General features: G+C 38.7%; 1 protein-coding gene across 1 annotated transcript in view; it reads left to right on the top strand.

The window, feature by feature from the left end:
* Positions 1-14,631, top strand: part of prkd1 (protein kinase D1) — a 70,133-nt gene that overhangs the window by 27,348 nt on the left and 28,154 nt on the right. Inside the window, exons 3-11 of the mRNA XM_085257047.1 lie at positions 4,284-4,415; positions 4,504-4,673; positions 4,757-4,780; positions 5,081-5,288; positions 8,009-8,086; positions 10,198-10,399; positions 10,485-10,608; positions 11,538-11,615; positions 11,961-12,128. Of these exons, the coding sequence (XP_085113173.1) occupies positions 4,284-4,415; positions 4,504-4,673; positions 4,757-4,780; positions 5,081-5,288; positions 8,009-8,086; positions 10,198-10,399; positions 10,485-10,608; positions 11,538-11,615; positions 11,961-12,128 (1,184 nt within the window). The remainder of the gene's footprint in view (positions 1-4,283; positions 4,416-4,503; positions 4,674-4,756; positions 4,781-5,080; positions 5,289-8,008; positions 8,087-10,197; positions 10,400-10,484; positions 10,609-11,537; positions 11,616-11,960; positions 12,129-14,631) is intronic.

The following is a 14,631-nucleotide window of genomic DNA, read 5'->3' as shown; positions in this document are numbered from 1 at the left end:
TTCCACCCTAACAGGTGTAATGGGAAATGTTAATCAAGCACAGGCTTTACACACCCACTCAATCCTTAAAAAAAGGTTTAATGTGAAGATATGTGAATAAGGTCTAGCATGAAACAAGCTTTAGAAATGTGGCTTGTCTTTTTCTCAAATGTATAAGAACACTAAAAGTAAAACTTTGTACATGCTCCAAAATCAAAAAATATCAGATGTCAAAAGAAATCAAAGAAACAAGAAATTTAATGGAGTCTAAACTATAAGTAACTATTAATCCCAGTTCATGGGTAATCTCAGTTACCCATGAAGCTTTGACAGAAGTACAAAAGTAAAATAAAATAAAATCTGAGTGGTAAATGTTTCTGGTTTATCTGGTTTATCTTTTTTCAGTATTTCTTTTTTCTTTATTTCTGAGACTTTCTTTTCACATTTCTCACCCACATATTTAATCCAATAAATAGGCAAAAACAAGTTGTAAATATTACAATTACATTTTTCTAGTTTTTATGTTGAGCTGATTGGCCAAAGTTGGCTGTTTGTAGACTCAGCAGCTACTGACTAAAGTTTGCATTCCTTAAATTGCGCTCTGTTTTAATTTCTTTTTTTGAATTACTACCAAACTCCTTTGGAGCTACACATGCCAGTTCTAAGTCTGAATCAGTAGTTTGGTGCCAATGACTGTAGTACAAAGTGAGCTTTAATGCTTTCTATTTAAAAACTTTAAATGTAAAGCTGCAGAGTCAGTAGCTGTTTCTACCAGAAATCCCATTCACTTTGCCCCTGTTTTCATTGTCTTTTTTTTTTGTTTGTTTTTGTGATATTATAAAAACAGCAAAAACTGATTCTTTGTTTGACATTACGAGTGTCACAGCAGGGGTTATCGGCACTGCCTGTACACCCAACTGGGTTTTTGTCAAAACAGCTGGAGGATATTTGGGCTCAGATGGCTGGTGTGGCCAAGAGCCCAGTCACCCCAGATAAGCAGCTGCTCATCTCTGAAATAAAATTAAAAGCATGGAGAAACACTGGAAAATGTGGAGGAAAATATGGTGCCACAGATTGGTTTGTCAGCAGTGATTAAAAGTCTAACATTCAGGATTGCTATTATGTTGGAATGTTCTTATTTTTCACTTTCAGTTTTCCTTGATTTGAATATTGTTATCCTTTAAGTGGGAAAATTGCTCATAACTTTATGGAGTGTTCTCAAGTCGGAAAAACTAATGTTTTGGTGACAGTTCAGATGCACTGCAACACCATCAAATAGAAATGCTGTAGAAGGACATTAAAGGAAATGGAAGTTGAATAAAATCATTGGAAATAAGAAAAAAAACACTATGGAAGCTGAATAAAAGAAAAAAAACACCACATAGTTTAAAAAAAAACCTTAAAAAAACACAACAGAAGTGTTTTAGGTGAGACAATAACATGACGAAACAGTTGTGGAAATGACAAGCTAATACTAAACAGCTTCTTACAACACTGATGAAGCTTCTGCTTTTCTTAACCATGTATCAGTGTAATCCTTTCGTCACTTTCTTTAAGTTGTGTTTTGTGAGATTTTGCTGAAAGTTACTTTTATTGATCCAACTTTTTGATTTAACTTTTGTTGTGATTTGTGTGCTTTTGCAGCATTTTTCTATTTGCTGGTGTTTTCCTAAGTTGCAGTGCATTTGAACTCTCAAGTACACCATAGAGCAACGTGTATAAAAAGGGTTTCATCTGTTTATTGAAATGTGGAATGACTCATATGTATAATGTCAGAAATGGAGTTTCAAAATGTACTGTAACTGCTCCCAGTCCTTACACTAAACCACTGAACATAATTTTACTACGTATCATGAGTATTGATAGTTACGGTACAATACAGTAGTAAGTTCATCGCTAAAATTCATCACTAAATACTGCAACGTGTTTGTTAAAGAACAGTACACTTTTTCATTTCATGCAACACTTCAGCTGCTTTCACTGCTGATATGTCTAATGACACTTTGGCAGACAACATCACATTTAGTGTGTGTATAATGTATAATGTCCACTTACACTGACTCAGGTACATCTCAGGTCGTTATCGTAGAAATCCCTTTAAAAAATTATGCTTATCCTTCATTTGAAGTGACACTTTCTCTTCAACTGCAAACTTCATAGCTGACATGTGAAAATGGATTTCAGGTGATGTAACAGCGTACAGTCCAGCTCACATTTCAGCTTCTTATGATTAAACCCCATTAATTTCAGTGCATTCACACACCATTTGTCTTCACTTTTCCACTTCTCCGAGTTTTACATTTTATGTTGTGTTATATGTTTTCAAGTGACTCTTAACCCATGTTTTAATGAATCTCCAGGTTTATCTGCAGTTCTTTTTTTAACTGCCACTTTTACTTCCTTAGTTAATACGCAAAGAAGTAAACAATGTTTAAGAAAGAATATATTTATTCTTTCTTTTAACCTTTATTTTTAACTGAAACAGTTCAACACAAATATGAAAGTACAGTGTGTACTGACATTTCAGTTTCTTAAGCACTTACATTTCACGTAATGTTTTTGTTTTGCAAATATTTGAAAAACTTTTGTAATATGATTTCTGATGCATATGTACAGCCATTCATTAGTGTGTAATGTGTTACCCTCACAAGTGCAATTTGAGGTTCTACTTGCCTGAGGACAATTTGATGTGTGCACTGTAAGTGTCAGGGACTAAAACCACCGATCTTCTGAATAGTGAACAACTTTTGCCACCTCCTGAGCACCAGCTGCCCTAAAGTTTTTGTCATGTTTACACTTTACTGGTGATGGGGAACGAAACGGCTCTTAGAGCCGACACTTTGACATGGACAACACGAGCCGACTCCTTTTTGGGAGCCATGGGTTTTTTTTTCCTTTCTCTCACCCTCTCTCTCACACACACTTTTTTCCCGCTTCACTCCATACACGAGCCTTGTGCTTTGCGCTGGGCAGAGGGGGGAGGGGCGGTAGTTACACTCGCAGTAGCACAGGAACAGAGCGGGAGGGAGAGAGAGAGAAAGAGCCAGGGACAACAACGTCACATTAGAAAGGTATAGTAATCATCCGCAACTATTTTCAGTTGCAGATGATAAAGGATTCAGAAAGTTTATTCATGCAGGCCCATATGACAGAGAATGTGCATGTTCTTTTTGTTTTCATATTTTTTCATATTTATATTTAATTGTGTTGTGGTTTGCAGTGTTTTGTGTTGTTTCACTTTAAACTTGTTTAAAAGGAAAAAGCTGAAAATTTAAATAGTTAAAGTTGAAATGTAAATAGTTGGTTTTTGTATTATACGATTTATTTATTAAATTTTATGTGGAGTGAATAAATAAAAGTATATTTACGGTGGCCCCTCGAGACAAAGCACAAAACTTCAAAACATGTAAAAACTCCAAATCACGTAAAAACTCCAAAACACAACAGAAGTGCTCCAGGATGCTAGGGGCAGTGTTGAGCTTTGTTACCTAGTGGCCACACAAGCCAGGAAGTATCAACGACCGGATTTGGTGTGTGGTAGTAACAAAAATTAACATTTTTTTTAAATTATTTGAATACATATGAGTGCTTGTGTATAAATACACAAACAATACACATATGCTTTCAATTGTGTAATTTAAGTGATCTAGGTAGCTCTGTTTTGGAAGTTCAGTTAACGCTAGAAATGTGTTTTGGAGTTTGTACGTGTTTTGTCTCTGGGGGCCACCGTATATATTTATATATAAACATATATAAATAAAACCACTTTTTTTTACATTAGTAATTCCTTTTGTGAATAATTTTATATTGTTGTCAATAATTAATTAATTAAAGCAACAAAACAACCTGAAGAGCCAGTTGGGAGCCGAAAGAGCCAGCTCTTTTTAGTGAGCCGAGCCGAAAGAGCCGGTTCTCTAAAAAGATCCGGAAATCCCATCACTACACTTTACCTGAAATTTAAGCTCAAGTCATTGCTTTTATTTCAGATTTACATTTCAGCTGACCCTTCTATACTTCTATTTTATTACTTACACTTAAACTTTTTTCAGTTTTCAATAAGTGCAACTACAACTCTTTTAAGTGCATCAACCCCCTAGGCAAGGCAAGGCAAGGCAAGTTTATTTGTATAGCACAATTCAACAACAAGGTGATTCAAAGTGCTTTACAGAGACATTAGAAACAAGAACAAATAAAAAGCATGATTTAAAATTGATTAAAACAAGCAAGTAGTACACATATAACCTTACTTGACAGACACAAAAACTTGTAGTTGGAATTCATTTATATCTTATAATTTTCTACAGCTTCAGCCACAGTAGAGGACTTCCAGATTCGTCCACACTGCCTGTTTGTCCATTCGTACCGAGCTCCAGCCTTCTGCGACCACTGTGGGGAAATGCTGTGGGGACTTGTACGCCAAGGACTTAAATGTGAAGGTAAAATATCCTACTCCCATAAGATGAAATCATGAGAACATTATGGCTGAGGTAAAATTTTAAAAAGAGACACTATCCTTTTCTCCAGGTTGTGGTCTGAATTACCACAAGCGCTGTGCCTTTAAGATCCCCAACAACTGCAGCGGGGTGAGGAGGCGTCGTCCCTCCAATGTCTCATTGACAGGCGGGATAATCAACATCGGGCGTCCGCTCTCTGCTGAGCCTTCACCTCCCCACTACAGTGATGATGCTTTATTGGTCAGTACAAAAGCACAGACCTGTGGAACACAGTTTTTCAGAAATGTTGAAGTAACTTTTTTTGTTCTTTTTTTGTTGTCCAGTCTCCAGTCAGTCCTAGCATGGAGGTAAGTCCTCCCATCTTTTTACATAGAAATACTTCTCTAGGGTCATTTTTACTTATTGCATAATAGTGAACAGGCAGCCAAGTTAAATTATACTGTGCAATTCATTCTCCCATCTGTTAGTCTATTTATCATATAGTTCTTGCAGGCAACGGTAACCCCAGAGCTGAGAAACCAAACTCTAAATCTGCTGCCATAAAAAATCATTTTAAGTGTGACTTATCATGGAAAACAGGTCCACTGGCAAAAACTAGAAACGTATGAAAAACTTTGAAATGCTTTGCTTGTTTCTCCCAACAGCAGAAGAACCAGTTAGATTACTTTCCTGGTAGAGAGCGGCGATCCAGCTCACAATCATATGTTGGCCGTCCCATTGAGCTTGACAAGATCTTACTGTCAAAAGTCAAAGTTCCCCACACATTCCTGATTCACTCTTACACCCGGCCTACTGTCTGCCAGCACTGCAAGAAGCTGCTCAAAGGCCTCTTCAGGCAGGGCCTGCAGTGCAAAGGTGAGCTGTTGTTCTGAAAACCTGCTGTAGATGTTTTTCAAAGCTCTAGATGTCAAACTTAAAACTGTCTCTGCTTGTAGCACAGCTTGTCCAGTGTCCAAAACATTTTGCATTAAGATGCTTAAAGAAACCTTGTCCTTTCAGAATCATTGAGACATTTCTTTGGCTCAACCATGTAAAAACTACCAGTAGGTTTACTGTTTACTTGTTAATGTAACCATTAGATACTGTAATACAGTATAATACAGAATAATGATTTGCCATGGTGCTACATGTAATGTTGCTGTAAAAGGACTAGTAGAGAGACTGAATACTGAATGTGTAAAAACATTACCTGGATAAATAAAGACTGCTGATTGTACTATTAAAATATAGAGTTTAGATAATGTAGGTAGATTATTTTAAGTACCTGGGATAAATTCCAGGCAACAGAAGCAGTGTTGAGGAGAGGTGAAGAAGAGTGTGCAAATGGGGGGAGCTGTTAGAGACAAATGTCAGGGCTGATTTGTTACAGAAGGATAGTGAATGGGAAGTTTATGAGATGTTCGCGAGACTTGCTATGTATGGTTAAGACACAGTGACAAACAGATAGGAGGCCAAGCTGGTAGTGGTAGAGTAATGAAGATGTTAAGATTTTCATTGGGACTGAAAGTTAGTAAATTCTAGGGACAGCTCAGGTTGAGTGGTTTGTAGACAAAGTGACATAGTGCAAAGGAGGAATAGCAGATATATTCCACAATCAGTGATGGGAAGGTTACTTTTACAATGTATTCCACTACTGATTACAGAATACATGCCCCAAAATGTATTTTGTAACCTATTCCGTTACGTTACTCAATTAGAGTAACTTATTCTGAATAATTTGGATTACTTAATATATTATCAGGCAATTATGTAGGCAACTAAATGAATGTACTATTGCTCTGTGATCTTTTACTATTACTGAAGAATACTCGCCATACCAATACCAACTAGATTTTTAAATCTTAATATAAATGAGTAACAGTAGGGTGGACATTAGGTAAGGCTGCACTTTTTGCAGCGATCTCATATAGAAAACTATTGCGCGCATATATTTTCAGGTCCGCGGCTCCGAACTGTAGTAAAGGGACCTCTGGCTAATACGTCGGGTTCCGTGTCGGGCTCGTAACCGAAAACTAGCTTTACTTTGTTGTCTGGGTCAACTTTGCTAGCGAGAGACAGAGAGAGGCGTTGAAAGGCTGCTCCAACGGAGCTTATTGTTTCGGAGGAAAACATGAACACAGTGTACAGTCGAGTCTTAACAGCATACTTACAACTGGGCTACACTGCCCATGAGGCTACATTCTCCAGGGCTATGCCTGTAACACTCTGCTCATATTGCCTTCATAATAAATAATTTGTTGAAAAGTAATTTTTAAAAATATTTCTTCACATCATTATGCGGGCGCAAGTACAGGTAACATGGGCCGCGAGATTGACACACATGCATTAGAGCCTCTTATTGTGTGTTTTGTTTGAGTTTCCACCGGCGTGGAATTACCAGAAATAGAGAGGGCATAGCCTAACAAATGAAACAGGAAAAGACCGCTGTGTAATCCCTTTAATTCAACAAACTATTCTGAATACCACCTTTTTAAACGGTAACTGTAACGGAATACAGTTACTCTTATTTTGTATTTTAAATACGTAACGTCGGCACATGTATTCCGTTACTCCCCAACACTGTCCACTTTGTGATGTTGACTGGCTCTTGCTGGGAGGTTACTTAGCATTGGTGTTGTGTGACACATCTTTTTCAGCTCTGGGTAGGTCTGCTCCTGTGCTATTTTTCTCTTGTAGCTTAGAGCAGCGGTCCCCAACCTTTTTTGCGCCACGGACCGGTTTATGCCCGACAATATTTTCAGGGACCGGCCTTTAAGGTGTCGCGGATAAATACAACAAAATAAAACTAGTACCGGTAATGAAAAAAAGAAGATTTATTCATAGCACATGTGAAAAGACCCAGGAAAACCGAGTTAACGATAAAAACGATAACAAAATAACGCTGAAAACCGATAAAAACCCTGAAAACCATACATTTCACACCTGAGCCTCAACTCTCGCGGCCCGTTACCAAACGATTCACAGACCGGTACCGGTCCGAAGCCCGGGGTTGGGGACCGCTGGCTTAGAGTACACCCTGGATGGATCTTTGGAGAAAATCCATCCTAGTCACCAGAGCTTTGTTTAACAGTTTCTAGAACCTTGGTTATAGACATCATGTTGTACGCCCTTTCATTTAAGACGTCTGATGATGCAGTTCTATATCTCCCTGTTCCAACATAAGTGCAATTATGTTGGAACAGGGAGATATAGAACTGCATCATCAGACGTCGTAAATGAAAGGGCGTACAACTGGTGTGCAAACCAGTGCACAAATCAAGTAACATAAAGACATGGACAGTCTTGACCTCAACATGATAGAACACCTTCAGTATAAATGAGTGGGGACTGTGAGCCAAGGTGTAAGGTTGCAAAGGTTGGGCCAACATCAAACCCTATGGATTAAGAATAGGATATCCCTCAACTTCATAAAGGCATACGAGGAAATGCTTTTAGCAATATAGTGTAATCTGGCCGTTTTGGAGTTTTAACTGCATCATGTCTTCATCTGTATTAAGATTTTGAACAGTTACTGTGGAGCTGATGTCAAAGCCTCTTCCTAAGCCTTGTGTTCCTCTTTCTTGTTTCTCTCTCAGACTGTAAATTTAATTGTCATAAACGATGTGCGCAAAAAGTGCCAAACAACTGCCTGGGAGAAGTATCAAAAAATGGAGGTACCTACCGACACACAAACACATTTCTTTGTTTTTGTATTATATGAACACAGAGCGTTACTTTAGCCACCGCTACAACATCCATAAACCCCATCATAACTTAAAATTTTATTTTAAAATCAGGCTTGAGACTGAATAAAAGTGATGCTTTAATTTCTTTTTCACACACACACACACACACACACACACACACACACACACACACACACACACACATATATATATATATATACATTCATGTATCTTTTCTGTGCTTATCCTATTTCCCTCCTGCCTCCATGTTCAACACCCTTTGCGCAATGTAGTCACCATCCCACCACTGCACACGTCTAACATGTCTAAACCTTGCCTCTCTAGCTTTGTCTCCAAACAACTCAACCTAAGCTATCACTCCGTTGCATTATTAATTCTCATTCCTAATTTTGTCCATTCAACCCTGACACTCATCTCCACCAACACCTTTGTGCACTGACCAATGCTTTGGATGATTGATCCCTGGTAATGGACCAGTCATGTACTTTAACTCCCTTTGCCCCGGTTTCACTGTTACTCCTACCTGTCTCTCATTCACACATGTATTCAGTGTAAAGGGGCCAGAGCAAGAAGGGGCTGTAGACAAATACTTTCTTGGCAGTTTCCCTAACCACGTCAGCTGTACTTTTCCCAGTCATCTGGCAGTTCTTCCCTACAACCCTTAACTCCTTCCTAAATGCTGCATAACATTCTTCCTTCAGCTTCCATAACTTAGTCCTTTTCTCATTCCCTTACTCTTCTTGAGTTCCAAAGTCATCCTGCAGACTACCACCTAATGCTGCCTAGCTAGATTTCTGATACTACCTTGCAGTCTCCAATCTTTGTCATGGTCCTTCATGGTCTGTTTGCTGTTTTGGGTTTATGCTGGGTTGGGCAGATCTTGGTATGACCAGATCCAGGGTTCACTCTCCACCAGATTTTATGCCTCCTTTAACTGGTAATCTGGCTCCTCCGTGTCTCCTGTGGTGACACAAGCTTTCAAGTGTAACACCTTCATTGCCATGTGTCCCATTTGTCCCCTGCCTTAAGAGCAGCTCCACCTCCAGTGTCCCCTAACTGTCTCTGTCAAACTGGTCTTCTCCTCCTGAAATCCTTGATCAAGAAACTCTCAATTTCAACTCACCTGCCTCTTCACCTTCCTACGACTCTGTCCCCCTGCAAGTATCTCTTCCAGACCAACCAAGTAGGCAGTCAAATTCACTCTAAACAACACTCTCTGGAGCTATTCTGTGGATTATCCAAGGCTAACTCTCTCAGTGACTCAGTGACAGGTCCTCCTACCTGCTTTGTTTTGTCAGGAATCCGTGTGTTTACCTCCCCTTTCAACTTCTCACTTACTTTAACTCAATAAACCTGTTGAACTTTAGACTTGTCAGTGTTGGGTCCTGTTTTGCAGCCTTGTTAGCTGTATTGCCAATTTAGCATATGACGCCTTCTACAAAAATCAACCTCTGTGCACCTTTCTCCACTCTTATACGTCACCTTTTGTTTTGTTTTTTCTTAAAGCATGTGATCACCACTACTACCTGCTCTTCTGCAATTCCTTACATCATACTTTCCCAACACCTCATCAGCTCCCTACTCTTCACATACATTTCTACTGAGGTCTAATCACTACTGTCTCATCTCTGGGATACTCTCTACAGGTTGTTGAATATATTCTAAAATTTCAATGATAACATTCAACGTCACTCCTTCGATCTAGTTTCAAACTCATGATAGTGTCTGACACTCTTGACCTCCACAACACCACTTGTGGGCTGACAAGACAGCTGAACTTTTTGAAAAGTTTGTGTCCCGTTACTTCTGGCATGAGAGTAAAACAGGAAGCCATAAAAAGACCAACAGTCAAACGTGGTGGTAGTAGAGTGAGGATCTGAATGACTTTCTGTAATTGATGGAATCTTGAATTCTGCTCTCAACCTAAAACTCTGAAGGAGAATTTCCTGTCCTGAAGCTTAGCACACTCGGATTATGTATCAATACAAGGGTTTGAAACACATTAGCATAACACATAAGTCCACCTCTGAATGGTTTAGAAACACAAAATGAAGGTCCTGAATTCTATTGTTGCATAGAACTTCTGAGCCCAGGTGCAGAATCGGATGCCCTCATGGTGGAGGGTTGCCTTGATGACCATGATATTGACAGAGGGGGTAGCCTCTTGGATGACATGGATGAAGCGCTGGCCTCAGAGAGTGGCTTGCTGCTAGAGGCAGGACCCAGCGATCTCTGTGACATGCACGACCCTGACCTAGATGAGTCCAACCGAGCCATCAGGTACTCACAGAACAATTACACACAAAGAAAAATATATAGTACTGAGATGTTTCTGAGGCTGTGTTTTTTTTCGTGCCCCTTAAAGCCCCTCCACCAGCAACAACATTCCTTTGATGCGAGTCGTCCAGTCTGTCAAACACACAAAGAGGAAGAGCAGCAATGTGATGAAAGAGGGCTGGATGGTCCACTACACCAGCAAGGACACTCTGGTACATCTTTCTTTTTATGTTTAACAGTCTATTTACCTCACCAAATTTGTGTTGTGGATGTTGTCTTACATGAAGCAAACAGCTAGCGCCCTCAGGGTTTTTTGTTTGTTTGTTTTGTTTTCGTTCTGTTCACTGGTTCGGATGTTATCAGGCTTTGCCTCAGTCTTAGCTTTGTCATCTACTCCTTTAATTTCACCGATTCCTCTGTCTTTGTGACATGAAACAGTGGCTTCTCAGTCTAATGATTAGTCAATCAGCACCCTGGGGAGAATTCGTGTAATTGTTAAATTTTTCCCAATTACTTAAAGATGGTACACTTTAGAATTATAATTTAATTCATAATTAAATTATAAAAAAAAGACCTGAACCATGTGGAAAAACACAGTTTATTCTCATTACATTTCAAGAACAAGCAAAGAATCCAGTTGTGATGCTGTTTCTGAAGTCTTTGAGTGAAGGATAAGAGGACTCAGAAACAGGACAGATCGCGTTGCAGATATTTCACTATTTGTAATCAAAGTGCTGCTTCCAACTTTGTTTGACACATTATTATAAATATACACTTTGAATCGTACAAAGATTGTCTTAAGTGTTTGTGCTTCTTCCTATTTAAATAACGGAGATGGTAGGAAATATCGAAGAAACAAATAGTGAGAAATAATAAATGTTAAACTCATTCCTAATAGAAGCAAGAGTTATTTCTGAGAAAACTGCCACTTGTGGTTTGAGGATGTGTTGCTGTTCTGAAATTCTTCAGCTGCGTGAGTGTTAAAAACAAGTTGAGAGGCATTTACAGGTTGTCATTGTTTGTCTGCTTCATACTTATTTGCTCTCTTTTCTTTCCTCAGTTGTTTTGCTCTTTAATGTCACTCTTTTTTCTTTGTGGTATTCCCTTATTTTTCTTCCTCTTCTCTCTTCCAATGTTTCAGAGGAAAAGACATTACTGGAGGCTAGACAGTAAATGCATTACGCTGTTTCAGAACGACACAGGAAGTAAATATTACAAGGTAAGACCACTACCTTCCAGCAGTTTATTTGTTGCTGCAAAGTCATCACTGCAGGTGTGCCTGTCTTTTAAAGACTAACTGCTAAGTTTACAGTAGTAGTCTTTTTTGAACTTGAGTCTGCTGAGAGAGGCCTGATATACCTATTCTACTTTCTAAACTCAGCAGTCTGAGAGCAATGTGATCTACTGGTATGAGATATATGTTAATTCATATTTGAATGTAAATTACTTGCAACACAGCACACCCCTCAACTACAGATTCAGGAGGTACATCATGTATGGTGTACTGGTGCTGATACTGTAAACTGTATTCCACCCAGACCCCTTTACTTCATCCTCTCTGCAGGAAATCCCTCTGTCTGAAATCTTGTCTCTGGAGCCTGCTCAGAATTTTTCTCTACTTCCTGATGGAGCCAATCCTCATTGCTTTGAGATCGCCACGGCATCACTGGTTTATTATGTTGGAGAGAACCTGCAGAGACCTGAATCATCTGTGACAGGCAGCAGCATTCTGGTGAGATGCAGATTTAATCTGATATGATGCAAGATAGGTTCTCTAAGATCATAATTAGATTTGATATTATTGATAGATTTGATATCATCCTTAATGTGCTTGCATGATATCATGCAAACACTTTAAGGAGAAATGTTTTTCAACAAAGTCTTAAATCGGATACGTCAGAGCTGGCAAAATCAAGACATTTGTCACATTTGTTTTTCAAAATTTTGAAAAACTCACATTTACATGAAAGATTTAAATTCACAGTTGATCAAATGTCACTGAGTACTCCTTACTAGAGATGGACCGATCCGATATTACGTATCGGTATCGGTCCGATACTGACCTAAATTACTGGATCGGATATCGGAGAAAAATAAAAAATGTAATCCGATCCATTAAATATCACGAAAGCACCTCACAAAACTTGCAACACGCCATAACTCGCCTCAGAACGTCGGAGCATCACGTGATAGAGCAGCTGTGGCATGCCGGACCTGTCGGTGGTCTGGATAGCATGTGGAGCTTCGCTAGCAACCTGGCATTTCATCTCCGACAAAGTTATCCCCGAGAGAAGTAAAGCAAGTGTGTAAGTCCATCTCTGAATGTTTGTAAAGCATTCCCACGTTAAGCTTAACGAGCGACTGCCTCTCGCTCTCCGGCTGCTACTTCAATCGTGAAACTGCTTAATGATCAGCTGATCGGCTTTTCTGTCGCGAGTCTGTCTCTCGTTTGTTTTTGGTCCACTTTGCACCAGAAAGAGCAAACCAGCGGCTGAACAACAGCAGCACGTTTAAGCTTGATCAGCTGTTGTTAGAATTTATTTAATATTACTTTCTACTCGAGGATCTTTTTCTACGTAGCTGACAGCTGGTAACTGTGCAGGGGCGGATCTAGCAAAGTTTAGCCAGGGGGGCCGATAGGGCATTGACTGGGAAAAGGGGGCACAAAGACATACTTTTCTTTCTTATTCTCATTTAAAATGTCTAGCTTTTAATAAATAATTATCTGACACCCAAAGTTTTAATTTGATGTAAAATGAATAGAAGTCAATTACTGTATATAGTAACTATTAAGTCTAATATATATACCCTAGTAAGCTATAGTACATTTTCCTTTGGGAAGGTACCATCTGTGCAGTCTGCAATTTTGCTGAAGAAAGATGTTGAATCTATTTAATATTTCTTGAAAAATAATTGATTTCTGTGCATTTTTTTTCACACTGCATCAAATTAAGGTTGATTACGTTGATTAAGCATCATGAGGTGGAGCGTGAGGGGTGGTTCCCTATTTTTTATTTATTTATTTTTGTTGTTGCTGGGAGTTGGAACCCTATTAGTTAGGTTGCTTAATATTTATGCTAAGTACTCTTTAAAATACCAGAATAGGGAGGATGGTGTAGGTCTAAGTTTATTAGATTGATCAGTATTGCTGAACTATGAAATATTTTTTTTGTATACAGGTATAACAGAATAGCTTTAGTGTAGTTGTTGTTTTAAACTTGAGTATGAACTTGCAGACTTGCAAAATGCAGCAAGATATTTTAAAAAACAGTTTTGTTGATTAAAAAACACTATATCGGATTCATATCGGTATCGGCAGATATCCAAATTTATGATATCGGTATCGGTATCGGACATAAAAAAGTGGTATCGTGCCATCTCTACTCCTTACTAAAATCTCTTTTTCTCCAACTCTGTTCTTTCTTACATCTTTCTTCATTCAGTTCAGTTCAGTTCAAATGTGATGATTATTTGCAGCTAACAGGTTGTAGCCATCAGTAATAGTAATAAATCACACAGCAATAGTACATCGAAGATACTGAAGTGGGACATAACTACCATAGCTATGGTAGCTACCATAACTCGAACAAGGTAGTTGCAGTAGGCTAATGTTAGTTTTTAAATAAAGAACTTACTTCCAGATGTTTCTTTAGGTTGGAGTCTTTTGATGCTGAGAGCAGCTTGGTTGCTGGCAAACAAAGTTTGCATTGCAAGGTCAGATTTTGCCCATCCCATTCTTCTCATGAAGTGGTGTCAGAATTTCCAAGTAAGAAATGCCTTCCTGCCCGTTCACTGCTGGCTCTGTTGTGCTGGCTCTGGGTTCATTGTGTAACTGACACCACCAACATTAACTGGACGCTCACATTAGAGCCTCTTATTGTGTGCTTTGTTTGGGTTTCCGGCAATGTGTGGAATTACCAAAATTAGAGAGGGGATAGCATAACATATGAAACAGGAAAAGATTGCCGTGTAATCCGTTTATTTCAACAAAGTAACTGTATTCTAATTATCACCTATTTAAGCAGTAACTGTAACAGAATACAGTTGCTCATATTTTGTATTTTAAATACGTAACGCCGGTACATGTATTCTGTTACTCCCCAACACTGGTGACATGAAATAATAACACCCCTCAAATGCAATCATGTTAAGAAAGATATTTGAGAGATATTGGTGTAAAAATTAAGGGGGTGAAAGTTTAAAAAATGTCAGCTATAAAAATATTAAACTAAAAG

This window comes from Mchenga conophoros, linkage group LG19 (genome assembly GCF_057382185.1).
Source record: "Mchenga conophoros isolate Kocher_MC1m ecotype Shallow Benthic linkage group LG19, M_conophoros_male_GT1.1, whole genome shotgun sequence".
In the NCBI taxonomy this organism is placed as follows: domain Eukaryota; kingdom Metazoa; phylum Chordata; class Actinopteri; order Cichliformes; family Cichlidae; genus Mchenga; species Mchenga conophoros.
The sequence above is the reverse complement of the archived record's forward strand: the minus strand, read 5'-3'. Positions and strand labels throughout refer to the sequence as shown.